Genomic DNA, 11,473 nt, shown 5'->3' with positions numbered 1-11,473 from the left:
GCTGTAATCCCCCTGCTCCTGTAATTAAAAACTCCGCATTACAAGGAAAACGGTGTGCAGGGAAATGTAATCAAGTCTGGAGGGGCTTAACCATCTGGTTAAGGTTAGGACAGGCACGGCGGGGGACGCGGCCGGGGGATTTGGCAGCAGCCGCGATCTGGACTCCTCTTAATCTACCGCGGGCCCGAACGCAGCATCTGCGGGGTAATACCGGTGCCCCGGGCAGTGATCGGTCTTGCTGGAGCTCCCACCGCCGTTAACGAGATCTCCCCGAAGGTGGTCCCCTCCTCAGGTGCGTCTGGCTCCGGTAAACAGATTCTGCTGTGGCCCCGGGATCCGGATTGCAGCCCCTTGCGGGGGCCAGCAAAGAAAGGGTTAAGCCACTACCGGTGGCCGCGGTTCGGCCCCGCAGCTCTGGGCAAGGCCCTCCTCTGCCTCCGGGAGCCTAAACTCTTTGAAAGTGCAAGAGGCAAGGGAAGGCGAGGACGGAGGCGGCGACGGCGACGCGGGTGTGACTCCTCGTTCCTGGGACTGCCGCGGGGCCATGGGGGTCGGAGCAGGCTCCGGGCGGGGGCAGCTCTTCCTCCGCTCCCTCCTCTTCCTCCTGCTGGCCGGACCCCAGGCGCGCCACCCGGCGCGGGGGCAGCTGCGCTACGCCGTGCCGGAGGAGCTGGAGCACGGAGCCTTCGTGGCCAACCTGGGTGAGGACCTGGGACTGGATGTGTCCACCCTGTCAGCGCGGAGGTTCCGCATCGTGTCGCGGGCCGGGGCCAGGCAGCACCTGGAGGTGAACCTGGAGAACGGGATCCTCTTTGTGAACGAGCGGATTGACCGGGAGGAGGTGTGCGAGGCCGGGGGGACCTGCCTGCTCCACCTGCAGCTCCTCGTCGAGAGCCCACTGGAGCTCTACCGCGTCGAGGTGGAGGTGCTGGACATCAACGACCACGCACCCACCTTCCCTTGGCAGGAATATGTGCTGGAGGTGGCCGAGTCTGCCGTGCTCGGCGCTCGCTTCCCACTGGAGAGCGCCCAGGATCCTGACGTGGGCACCAACTCTGTGCACACCTACCGCCTCAGCCCCAACGGCTTCTTCTCACTTGAGGTGCAGACACGCAGTGATGCCAGCAAGTTTGCAGAGCTGGTGCTGGAGCGTGCCCTCGACCGTGAGCAGCAACGCGTGCACCGGGTGCTGCTCACCGCTCTCGACGGCGGCGTCCCCGAACGCTCAGGCACGGCGCACATCCTCGTCACGGTGCTGGACGCCAACGACAACGTGCCTGCCTTTGACCAGCCCTCCTACGGTGTGAGCCTTCCTGAGGACGCTCCTGCTGGCACTCTGGTCATCCAGCTCAATGCCACTGACCTGGATGAGGGCCCCAACGGGGAGATTGAGTACTCCTTCAGTGGGCACGCACCGCCACGCGTCCGGGAGCTCTTCCACGTGGAGCCCCGGAGCGGGCAGGTGCTGCTGAAGGGCCGCCTGGACTATGAGCGGGCCAGCCTCCACGAGCTCTACGTGCAAGCCAAGGACCGTGGGCCCTCGGCTGTGGCTGTGCACTGCAGGGTGCTTGTGCACCTCCTCGATGTCAATGACAATGCGCCAGAGGTGACCCTCACCTCAGTGTCCACACCCGTGCTGGAGGATGCCCCCCCAGGCACAGTGATCGCTGTCATCAGTGTTCTGGACCGAGATTCTGGGGACAACGGGCGGGTGAGCTGCGAGGTCGGCCCCAACGTGCCATTCGAGCTACGCTCCTCCTTCCGGAACTACTACACGCTGGTGACCACGCAAGCGCTGGACAGGGAGGTCGTGCCCGAGTACAACGTAAGCATCACGGCTCGAGACATGGGCTCGCCTGCCCTGCTGACCCGCAGCACCCTCACCGTCCCCGTGTCTGATGTGAACGACAACGCTCCGCGCTTCCTCCAGCCCTCCTACAGCGTCTACGTGATGGAGAACAACGCGCCGGGTGCCTCCATCTGCTCTGTCAGCGCGTTAGACCCCGACTGCCAGCAAAACGCCTACCTGTCCTACTCCATTGCCGACGGGCACATCCACGGCATGCCCGTGGGCACCTACGTGTCCATCAACTCAGACAGCGGGCACATGTACGCCCTGCGCTCCCTCGACTACGAGCAGATCCGCAGCTTCCAGATCCAGGTGCAAGCCCAGGACGCGGGGTTTCCCCCACTCAGTGCCAACGTCACCGTCCACATCTTTGTGTTGGACCAGAACGACAACGCCCCGGTCATCGTTTCCCCTATGCCGCGCAACGGCTCCGTTGCCACGGAGCTGGTGCCGCGATCGGCCAGGCCCGGCTACCTCGTGGGCACGGTGTCGGCGGTGGATGCGGACGCGGGGCTGAACTCTCGCCTCTCCTACCAGCTCCTCCAGGCTACAGACTTCACCCTCTTCAGCGTGGCACCCGACACGGGGGAGCTGCGCACGCTCCGCTCCTTTCTGGAGCAGGATGCCAGCCGGCAGCAGCTGGTGGTGCAGGTGCGGGATGGGGGGCAGCCAGCCCTCTCTGCCACCGTGTCCCTCCTGCTTTCGGTGGTGGAGACCATGCCCCAGACTCTCTCTGACTTCAGCGAGTTCAGCCTCCCTCCAGAGGTCTCCTCATCCTCCCCGCTCACCCTCTATCTCCTCGTCTCCCTGGGCTCCATCTCCTTCACCTTCCTTCTCGCCATCCTCATTCTCACAGCCATTCGTTGCCGCGGAGAGCGGCGTTCCGGCCAGGGGGACAGCTGCTCGCCACCTCGCTGCCACTGCTGTCCCGGGTCCAGACCCTCCTCCGATGGCCTGAAGACTTCCAACCTGACGGCACAGCCCCCTGCAGGAACCACGGCTGCCACCTGCCTTGATGTGCCTGCGGGCGGCCCCCCAGGCTACTGCTACAAGGTGTGCCTTGGTCCTGAGTCTGCTCAGAGTGACTTCATGTTCCTCAAACCCTGCAGCCCCCCCCGGAACAACGAGAAGGATCCCGGGAAGCGGTCCCGGCCAGACCAGCATCTCCAGGTCTCCAAAGAGGTAACATAACGCCCAGCAGGGCTTGGCAGCACTCCGCAGGTCCCCCCAGCCCCCTCCCTCAGCCTCTGCCACGAGGGAAGCCAGGCACGGCTTCTCCCAGAGAACACCGGAGCCTTTGATCAGTGCGGGAATTAGGAGCCGTCAGGCAGCGGGATCTCCACCGAGCTTCCCGACGGGTCTAATTACCGGGGGAGCGCCGGGCTCGGCTGAGGCGAGAGGAAATCCCTTCTCACCGTCTTTTGTACCCATTAGAGGCAACAGAGATGCTCCGGTGCCCTGGGGGTGGTGGGATGGTGGGGGTGGCTTCTCCTTGGCGCGGGTAAGCAATTCACGCTGGGACAGTGTGAGCATCGCTCTGCTTCCCCTGCGCTGGCAGGGGCCCGCAGTGTCCCGGGCCTGGCTGCTGCTCTGCACCAGGCTGTGCCAGCAGGCAGGGAGTGGGGTCTTCGGGGCAGGATTTTGATGTCAACATTTGTTAGGTATTGAAATGAGGAATGTCTAATTTTCTCGATGAAAGACTCTTCAAAACACGATTACAAGGATGGAGAGTGATGAGGCGTCTAATCCACTTACGTTTGACTTTTAATAAACCAACCCTTCCAAGGAGAGCCCAAGACTCTCTGCCAAGTGAGTCTCTCCACGTGTCTCCTTGCACCCCTGGACTCTCTTCCCTAATACTTAATTAGATTTTCCTGCAGCTTTTGCAACCCTCCTGGGACATCAAGCACACAGCTGATTTTTGCATCTCTCACTATTTAGTACCTCAGACCTGGGCTAAGTAAACATTGCACATGCAAAAGAGGTTTTTGAAAATTAGCAGGAATAGGAAAACCACCTGCTTCTTCCCAGAATGACATGGTTAAAACTCCCAGAGGCAGAGGACAAGCCCAGAACCACCCCAATATCTCAGGAGGGTGAGGAAGGTCCGGAAGGGAACAGGCTGATTCCATTCTGCCTCAGTTTCCCCAGAACAGGAATGTGCAGCTTGATTCTCCACAAAAAGCACAGGAAAGTGGAGATGTGGTCCTGCATCCCTGCCTGCTGAAGCCTTGTGCTGGCAGGGCTGGGTTTTTTGACAAAGGGTCCCAGATTGACAGAGGGTCCCAATCTCCAGCCTTGCTCTTCCCTGTGTTTTCCAGGCCAAGCAGCCCAACACTGACTGGCTGCCTCCGAGCACACAGAGACCTGCCCTGAAAAGGTACTGAATCCAGCACTGGGGAAACAGAGGGAGCAGGTGGAAGGGGGATGTGGGAATGGGGAGGTTATGTCCCACACAGCTTTGAACCAGTCTCTTCTCTTTAGCTCCCAGAGCCTGGAAGATGTGGGAGAAATCCGTAGAGCCCTCCAGAAGGAGCACGAGAGGCTGTGCACACTGGTGACCCCTGTCTCTGGTTAGTATTGGGATACTGGGGCTGCCAAGACCAGACCCTCTGGTCGATTTTGGAGGTGCAGTGGGGGCATCACATCCTTGTTCCTTGCTGTGGTGAAGTTCTGTGGGTGGAAGGGATGTCCAGGCACCAGGATGGAGGTTGGTGACACAGGACTTGCATCCTGGGATGAGGATGTGACCCGAGCCAATCTTTTACTCATCTTTTCTCCAGAGTTTCAGAAGGCTTCAGCAGGCCCCAACAGCATCTGGACACCCCAGTACAGCCCCTTGTACCCAGCTCTGGATTATCAGCACAACGTTTACATCCCTGGCACCCCAACTCTGCTTTCCAGCAAGGATGGGCCCCTCTTCCCAGGCCGGGAGAACAAAAACAGCTTCTCCACCTTTGGCAAGAGGAAGAAGATGACAACTTACTGTGACATGCATGACAGTGTGGTTATCAACAACGACCTGAAATAGCCTGGATGGCTTTACCCTTGGAATCTTCTGCATTATTACAGCTGCCAGGTCCACCCACAGCACACGCCTCCATGAACGGACCCCTCAAGACTTTATGGAGCTGCTGGGAGTGTGGCTCAACAGAGCCTGTGGGAAGGATTTAAGGAGCAAGCGATTGAAAATTACATGGACTGGGGGGTGGTGGTGAGGGGAATTTCTCCCATCTCATCTTGCAGAGCTGTTTTGGCAGCAGGTGCTGTTTGAGGTCCATATGACCAGATTTAAGCAAATCTGCCTTGAGTTTCCCCATTCCCATGTCCCCTTAGGGACCATTCATCTCTGTAAACGTTGTCACTTCTTTGTCTTGTCTGGCTGTGAATGTACTGAGCTGCATGCCTGTATCTCTGTCCCACTAGGCATGGAAAGTGTGTGCACACCAGGCCTGGCTCAGCCAAGCCTGACCTTACACACTGGGGCAGTGACCATTGCTCTGTCCCTGAGATCCAGCAGGATGTGTTGCATGTCTAGAGCAGCAATTGGTGTCTGTTTTCTCTGGAAAGTGAGTACAAAACCCAACCTTCATGAGTGCTTCTCTTCCAGCCCTGACCCAGCACTTGCAGGGCTGGACCCAGCCCAGGTCCAGGGCAGAGCCAGCCTTGGCTCAGGAGCAGCACGTGCACACACGGACTGGATGGCCAGAGGGGCTGACAGCTTAAGCACCTGAGAGATGCACAAGGTGAGGCCCTGCTGGGTTGCTCTCTAGCCCAAGGCAACATCATCTGAATGAAAAACACTTTCCAACCATTGCAGTGACCCCAGCACAGGTGGCAGTCTTTTCCAGCCTCTGCCCTCACTCGGATCTCTGTATTTCCCAAGTCCTGAATGCCTGGAGGAACCCCTGCTCTGGTGCACTGGGGCCCCGCCTGCACAGGACAAACATCTCCAAGTGTGCCCTGTTTCTCTTTTAGAACCTTTAGCTGGCAGTCAGGAGGCCTCAAGAGCACGACTCCAGCCCCAGCACAATCTCTCCCCTGCCTTGTGCACCCTGCACCTGTCCACCAGTCTGTCTGTCATCATTGCCAATTGCTCTGGTCATGGGACAGTTCATTTTGAATCCATCTGTGCAGAACATGACAGCTCTTTCTAAGCTGAGTTTGTTTCACTCTGTCTGATTTGTACCAATAAATTGTATTTTAATAGCTCACCCTGGCTCCTGGCTGTCTCTGGGTTGCACATGACAGCAGGGGTTGCTGCACAGCTCCTGGAGCAGCACTCCCAGCTCCAGGAAACATGTCTGTCCCTCTGAGTTCTGGAGCAGAGAGCTCCTTTTATGCCTACAGCTCATTTTATTCCCTTCACCTGGATTCTGGGCGCTCAAGGTCCCCTTCCCTCCTTCCCTGGACTCAGGAGCACTTTGGGGTCATGGCCAGAGGAGCTGCAGATGTCACACAGTTCCTTGCTCAATGCTCCAGCTCAGGCAGGGGGAAATTTGCCCTGTGGTGTGGGCATGCATGAGCTGCTGGGGAGAGGGGCTGGATGTGGCACTAATGGCAGAACAACCCCTGGTTGTTACAGTGATTTCTCTGGTGAATTTACCCTTTTCCCTGGATTGGCACCCAGAGCTTGCCTCAGGGGCCACAGAGATAACCTGGACCAGGTGTAGGGGATCTCCCTGGGGACAGGCAAGCCTGTATCTGTTGGTGTGATGTCCCTTGGCTGGATGTGGGAGTACTTGGCCCCCAGATGAAGTCCTGAGGTGACCAAGCCGTGGTTGTCCTTCCCATACCCTGAACTTGCTGGTGGCTGGCTTGGGGAGGCTGCAATGCAGCTTTTGGGATTAACCCAGAAAAGTCCTTGTCTGCAAGTGGGCAATGTGCTCTTCAGTAGAAGCAGGGCCAGGGAGCACTCAGAGGGGCCTCGTGGGAGCCAGGGGCCCAGGAGGACAAAGCTTTGGACATGAAAGGGACCTGGCTGCTGCTGGTGACTTCGGTCCCAGCTCACATCTGCCTGACAGCGGGTAGATGAAATACTCCCTGTCCCAATTAGACAGTAGGATGAAGGATTTTCTGCTGCCAAGTGCATTCTTCAAGGGTCTCCAGAGAGTGTTAAGGGTAAAAAAGAACCCCAAACAGCTACCCTGAGACCTCTACAGTATTAGCCTGTTCCACTGCTTCAAAAGAACAAGGGAATTATGTAAAGTGATACAATAAGATTAATAACAGCCTCAAGAAGTAATAAAAGCATCAAATGGACCTGAGTCCCTGCAGGGCAGCAAGCCTCTCCCTCTCCTGGATTAACCCTGGTAGTGTCTCCTCTGCATTTTTGGGTGGTGCTGGTCAGCACTGGGAGAGGACTGCAGCCCCTCTGCAGGAGGGCCCAGCTGCTCACTGTGCTCCAGCTCACACAGCAAAAGCACCCAGCACAGCCTGTGCTTCACGGCGTCCAAGGGCTAAATGAGCACATGAAACTGGGTTTTTTTGTATCATATTCCCTGGTGTGGCTTCCCAAAGGGAAATTGATCTCAAAGCTGACCCCCAGAACCCACAGGCATTTGTAGGTTGCATTTTGCATCTCTGTCTTTGGAAAATCATGGGCTCAAGCAACCAAGGGGACAGGTTTGCCACCTCCCCCATCACTCTTCAGAGTATTTTCCTGGCATTTTTTAATCCCTGCTACCAAGGCTCACTGATGCCCACTGAATTGCCTCCATGTCCTGTCCATTACTCCTGACCATCACACACACACACACACACACACACACACACACACACACACACACACACACACACATCTGTGCTTCTTGCTGACCCCCAGGTTTGTATGCTCAGTTCAGGCACCTTCCAAAAGGGCTTTGAGCAGCCAGCACCAAGCCCAGGCCCCAGCACCCCACATTCCCCCAGAATCTGCTTTTGATTAGCGGAAGGAAAACCTGCACTGACAAGAGCTCAGTTTCAATCTTTCATTTCAGTCACCATATTGATAAAAAGGACAATAAAAAGGGACATGCTTTAGGGGAGAGAGGACTTGCATAAATCTAATTCAACCACACTACTATCCCTCTTCAAAGGGCATGTCTGGTCAGAATCGTCCATCTAATAGATGAGATCTCCTTTGAAGATCTCCCAGAGGGACAGGATCTCATTAAAAATGCAAGGTCTTTGCCCTACAACTAGTTATTTTTACAACTCTCCCTGTGCTAACACTCCTGAGCATTAGCTGGTTTCTGTAGCCTGGTAATGCACTGGGCATGAGAGCTCCTTTGGAGATCTGCTCAGCAGAACCCTCTCCCAATGCCCCTCTCACATGTTCCAGCTCTCTCAGAGATCCAGAGGCAAATTTGGCTTTCAGGGACCTGCCAGCCAGCTTGAGATTTGCTTCTAGGACAGTGGGAAAGCTGCCATGTGGTGCAGTTGGCTGCAAAATGCTCCAGGCCATGCAAGGCAGGCACACAGCGCTTCTGGGCACCAGCACAAACAGGGTTTGTGCTCTTGCTGCTGCTGCTGAAGAGACTGCTCAGATGGAAACATCACTTGTATCTCTGTGATGACTTGAAAATGTGTCCCAGAGAGACAAAACGAATCCAGAGGTAGAGAGAAAAGAGGCCAGAGGGAAAAACCCAGAGGGGCTGATGCTCAGTCCTGCTCCCATCTGCCATGCACAGAATCAGGAAGCAGCCAGCAAATTCCCCAGAGAGCCTCAGCATGGACACAGCACTCTGCATGCAGCTGGGTCAGGCTGGCTAGAGCCATGGGTACAGGCGGGACTCAGCTCCAAGGTGGGTCTCAGTTCCCAGAGGGTACTGGCAGGACAGAGCCAAAATCCATGAGAATGTCTGCATGGAAATGGCATCCGCCATCTGTCCGGCACCACAATGATAATTAAGTATAACTCCAAAGAAGGAGCTAGAATTAAATCTCGATAATATAATATCATTCCATATAACCGCTGACCACTATACTCGCCCCTAGACACGTCACATAAGAGTACTCTAGTAGAAGCGAAAGAAGCGAAGAGAGAAGGTAGAGAATGAGAAGATTGAAATTAAAGATCAAGGAGAACAGACGAAGAGAAAGAGAAGGAGAGCGTACCATTTTCAACGCAGCCGCACAAGAGACGAGAAGAGAGCGACGCGAGGGCGCGAGGAAGGCGAAGCGACGCGACAGGGAGAATAGAATAGACGAGTAAGCTAGGAAGGACGAGAAGAGAAATCGACGAGAAGTAGAAGGAGCAAGCGACGAGAAGCGTAAGATAAGAAGGAAGGAGCTAAGAGCAATCCACCTTCATACTATCCCCATTAATCCTCCCAAACTAAAATGCCGTTACCTCTATCTGAGCCGAGAAGCAGACGAGCGAGAAGAGACAGAGAAGCAGGAAGAGAAAGCGAAGAGGATAGAATCTACGATAAGAGTACGAGACAAGATAGACGAAGCTAGAGACGGGAAAGAGTAAGAGACACGAAAAGAAGCGGAAGAGAAGACAGAAGAGAAGCGAAAATAGATAGAGAGAAGCAAGAGAGAGAAGAGAAGGAAGAGACGGAATGCGCAGCGAAGAGTGAAGGAGAAGAGAAGAGGAAGCGAAGAGACGAGAATTGAAAGTGCAGGAAGTAGACTCTGCCTATCCGCGAACGAGATTCTTCTCCTTCCTTCCTCTCCGAGACTATCTCCTACCTCTCCTGTCTTCCTAGAATACTCCTCTCCATACGTTCCGCGCATCTCACTCCTCGCTCTCCTTACTCTCTCTCCAAGATCATTGGATCTCTTTTCAAATTGCCTTCTAAAAGTCTCCCTGAACTCACCAGCAGAGCAGCCTGTTCCTGGCTGGATCTCTTCCTCCTGTTTCCTTTTTGATCTTGGTAAATGTTTTGTAGAAATAAATATCCTTCAACTTCTGTCATAATAACTTAGCCTGTGCCACACTGGAAAACCTCTGCATGATTGTCACATGCTGATTTCCTCTGCTCCTTTGCACCTTTTCCCTTTTCACTGCTCTGAAAACATCAGTTGCCAACTCCTCCAAGAGATCAGACGGAAGAACAGGCCAGGGCTGGGGGAAGCTTTTGCTTCCCAGTTAGCCTATAATGTATTTTCAGTTTAAGTGGTGGAAATGTCACTGGCTCTGTTTTGCAGCATTCACTCAAGTGGAATTAATGCTTCTTGTTAGTGATAATATGACTTAATCAGCTTAATTACTTTGAGACATAAGTAGACACCTTTGTGTATTGAATAACTTATGACACACTGGACCAAAAAGCACGAATGAAGGCTTTGAGAATAAATTAAATATGACCCCTAGTGCAGCCTGCACTTTGACTAATGATTCTTCTCCCATGAAATTCAATGACTTACAAATCTTACATTTGAATAAATGATACATTTCTGCATGTTTTAAACAATAGCAGTGATTTTTATTTCAGCATTCAGAGGGCTCCTCCAGTGCCAGGAAGCAAAGCAAACAAGCTCGTGTTAAACGGATTGAAAAATAAAACATTTGTGCAGTCAACTATCAGAAATACATTCTGAGGATCTGCAGGCATTCCTGATGAGATATTTATTTTAATTCATTGCTAGGAATATCTGCAACAACAGGTGAAAAAAACTGCATCAGAAGAAATGGAGAGAGAACAAAGATTCCCAGAAGGTTCCCTAAGGTCTTCACATCCAATCCGTCCATTTCAATGATGTCTACAAGAGAAAATATCATTAAAAAGCTCCAGAAGTCTCTTATCATACACTTTGCCTGCAAAGAAAATAAATCACACAAAGGAAATAGAAGCAGGAAAAGCAACCATCAATCAAGAAAATTATTATGAACATTTGTAGGATTTCTGATAGGCTGGGATGCAGAGACTCTCTGATAGCAGGCTGCATGGGAAATAGAAAAATTGGGGTTAAACTGTTACATGAACCCAGAGAAAAGATGAGCTGTCTGAATTTGTTCTATTGCAGTGAGTCACCCAATTTCTGTGTCCAAATTTTCCTCTGAAAAGCACTGGAGTTCAGCATGGTGCAGACAATAACACAGAGACTCTTTCAGCCCAAGCAAATCTGAAATTCTGAGGTTAGCTTAGGCTCTAGCATCACAGGGGAGCCTCACTGGTTTGATGAGTTTACTTTTAAGTCCATGTCCCTATTTCTTGGTATTTTAGCTGACAGGAATTTTTTTCATACTGCCGAGGGTGAAGGCTGGGGACTCCAGGATTAATTTATCACTGCTCTTGCTCTGCAGTTGTTCAGTCTCTATTGACTAAATCTCCAAAGCTCCCCAGAGTACAGATGGAGCATATTCACACAGGGATCTAAATGTAAGGAGTTTAATCTGAGGCTGAATCCCACCTGTAGGATTCCATCTTGTCCCCAGTTTCCTTCTTGATCTTCCTTTAATATCATTTAGAGGAGACATGCCCAGTACCCTTCTGACATCAGCTTTTTATCAGAGATCAGAGGAAAAGACTTGCCATTTGCTTTGAGTGCCCCCTAACAGACCAAACTTCAGGAATGTAATCCTGAAATTAGTTCCTAAAAGTAAAAATTGATCTTTTTCCTGTTTCCAGGAAATGCAAGGTTATAATCCACTTGCTTACCTAAACCACCTCTGCCTCAATCTCTCCCTGCAAA

General features: G+C 53.3%; 1 protein-coding gene across 1 annotated transcript; it reads left to right on the top strand.

Moving 5' to 3' along the window:
* Positions 1–544: 544 nt before the first annotated feature.
* On the top strand, positions 545–4,880 carry LOC103817214 (protocadherin-10-like). The gene is made up of 4 exons (XM_050979673.1): positions 545–3,031; positions 4,171–4,229; positions 4,334–4,422; positions 4,633–4,880. The coding sequence occupies exons 1-4, from the start codon at positions 545–547 to the stop codon at positions 4,878–4,880; spliced, it is 2,883 nt and encodes a 960-aa protein (XP_050835630.1).
* Positions 4,881–11,473: the final 6,593 nt, after the last annotated feature.

This window comes from Serinus canaria, chromosome 13, assembly GCF_022539315.1.
Source record: "Serinus canaria isolate serCan28SL12 chromosome 13, serCan2020, whole genome shotgun sequence".
Lineage (NCBI taxonomy): Eukaryota > Metazoa > Chordata > Aves > Passeriformes > Fringillidae > Serinus > Serinus canaria.
The sequence above is the reverse complement of the archived record's forward strand: the minus strand, read 5'-3'. Positions and strand labels throughout refer to the sequence as shown.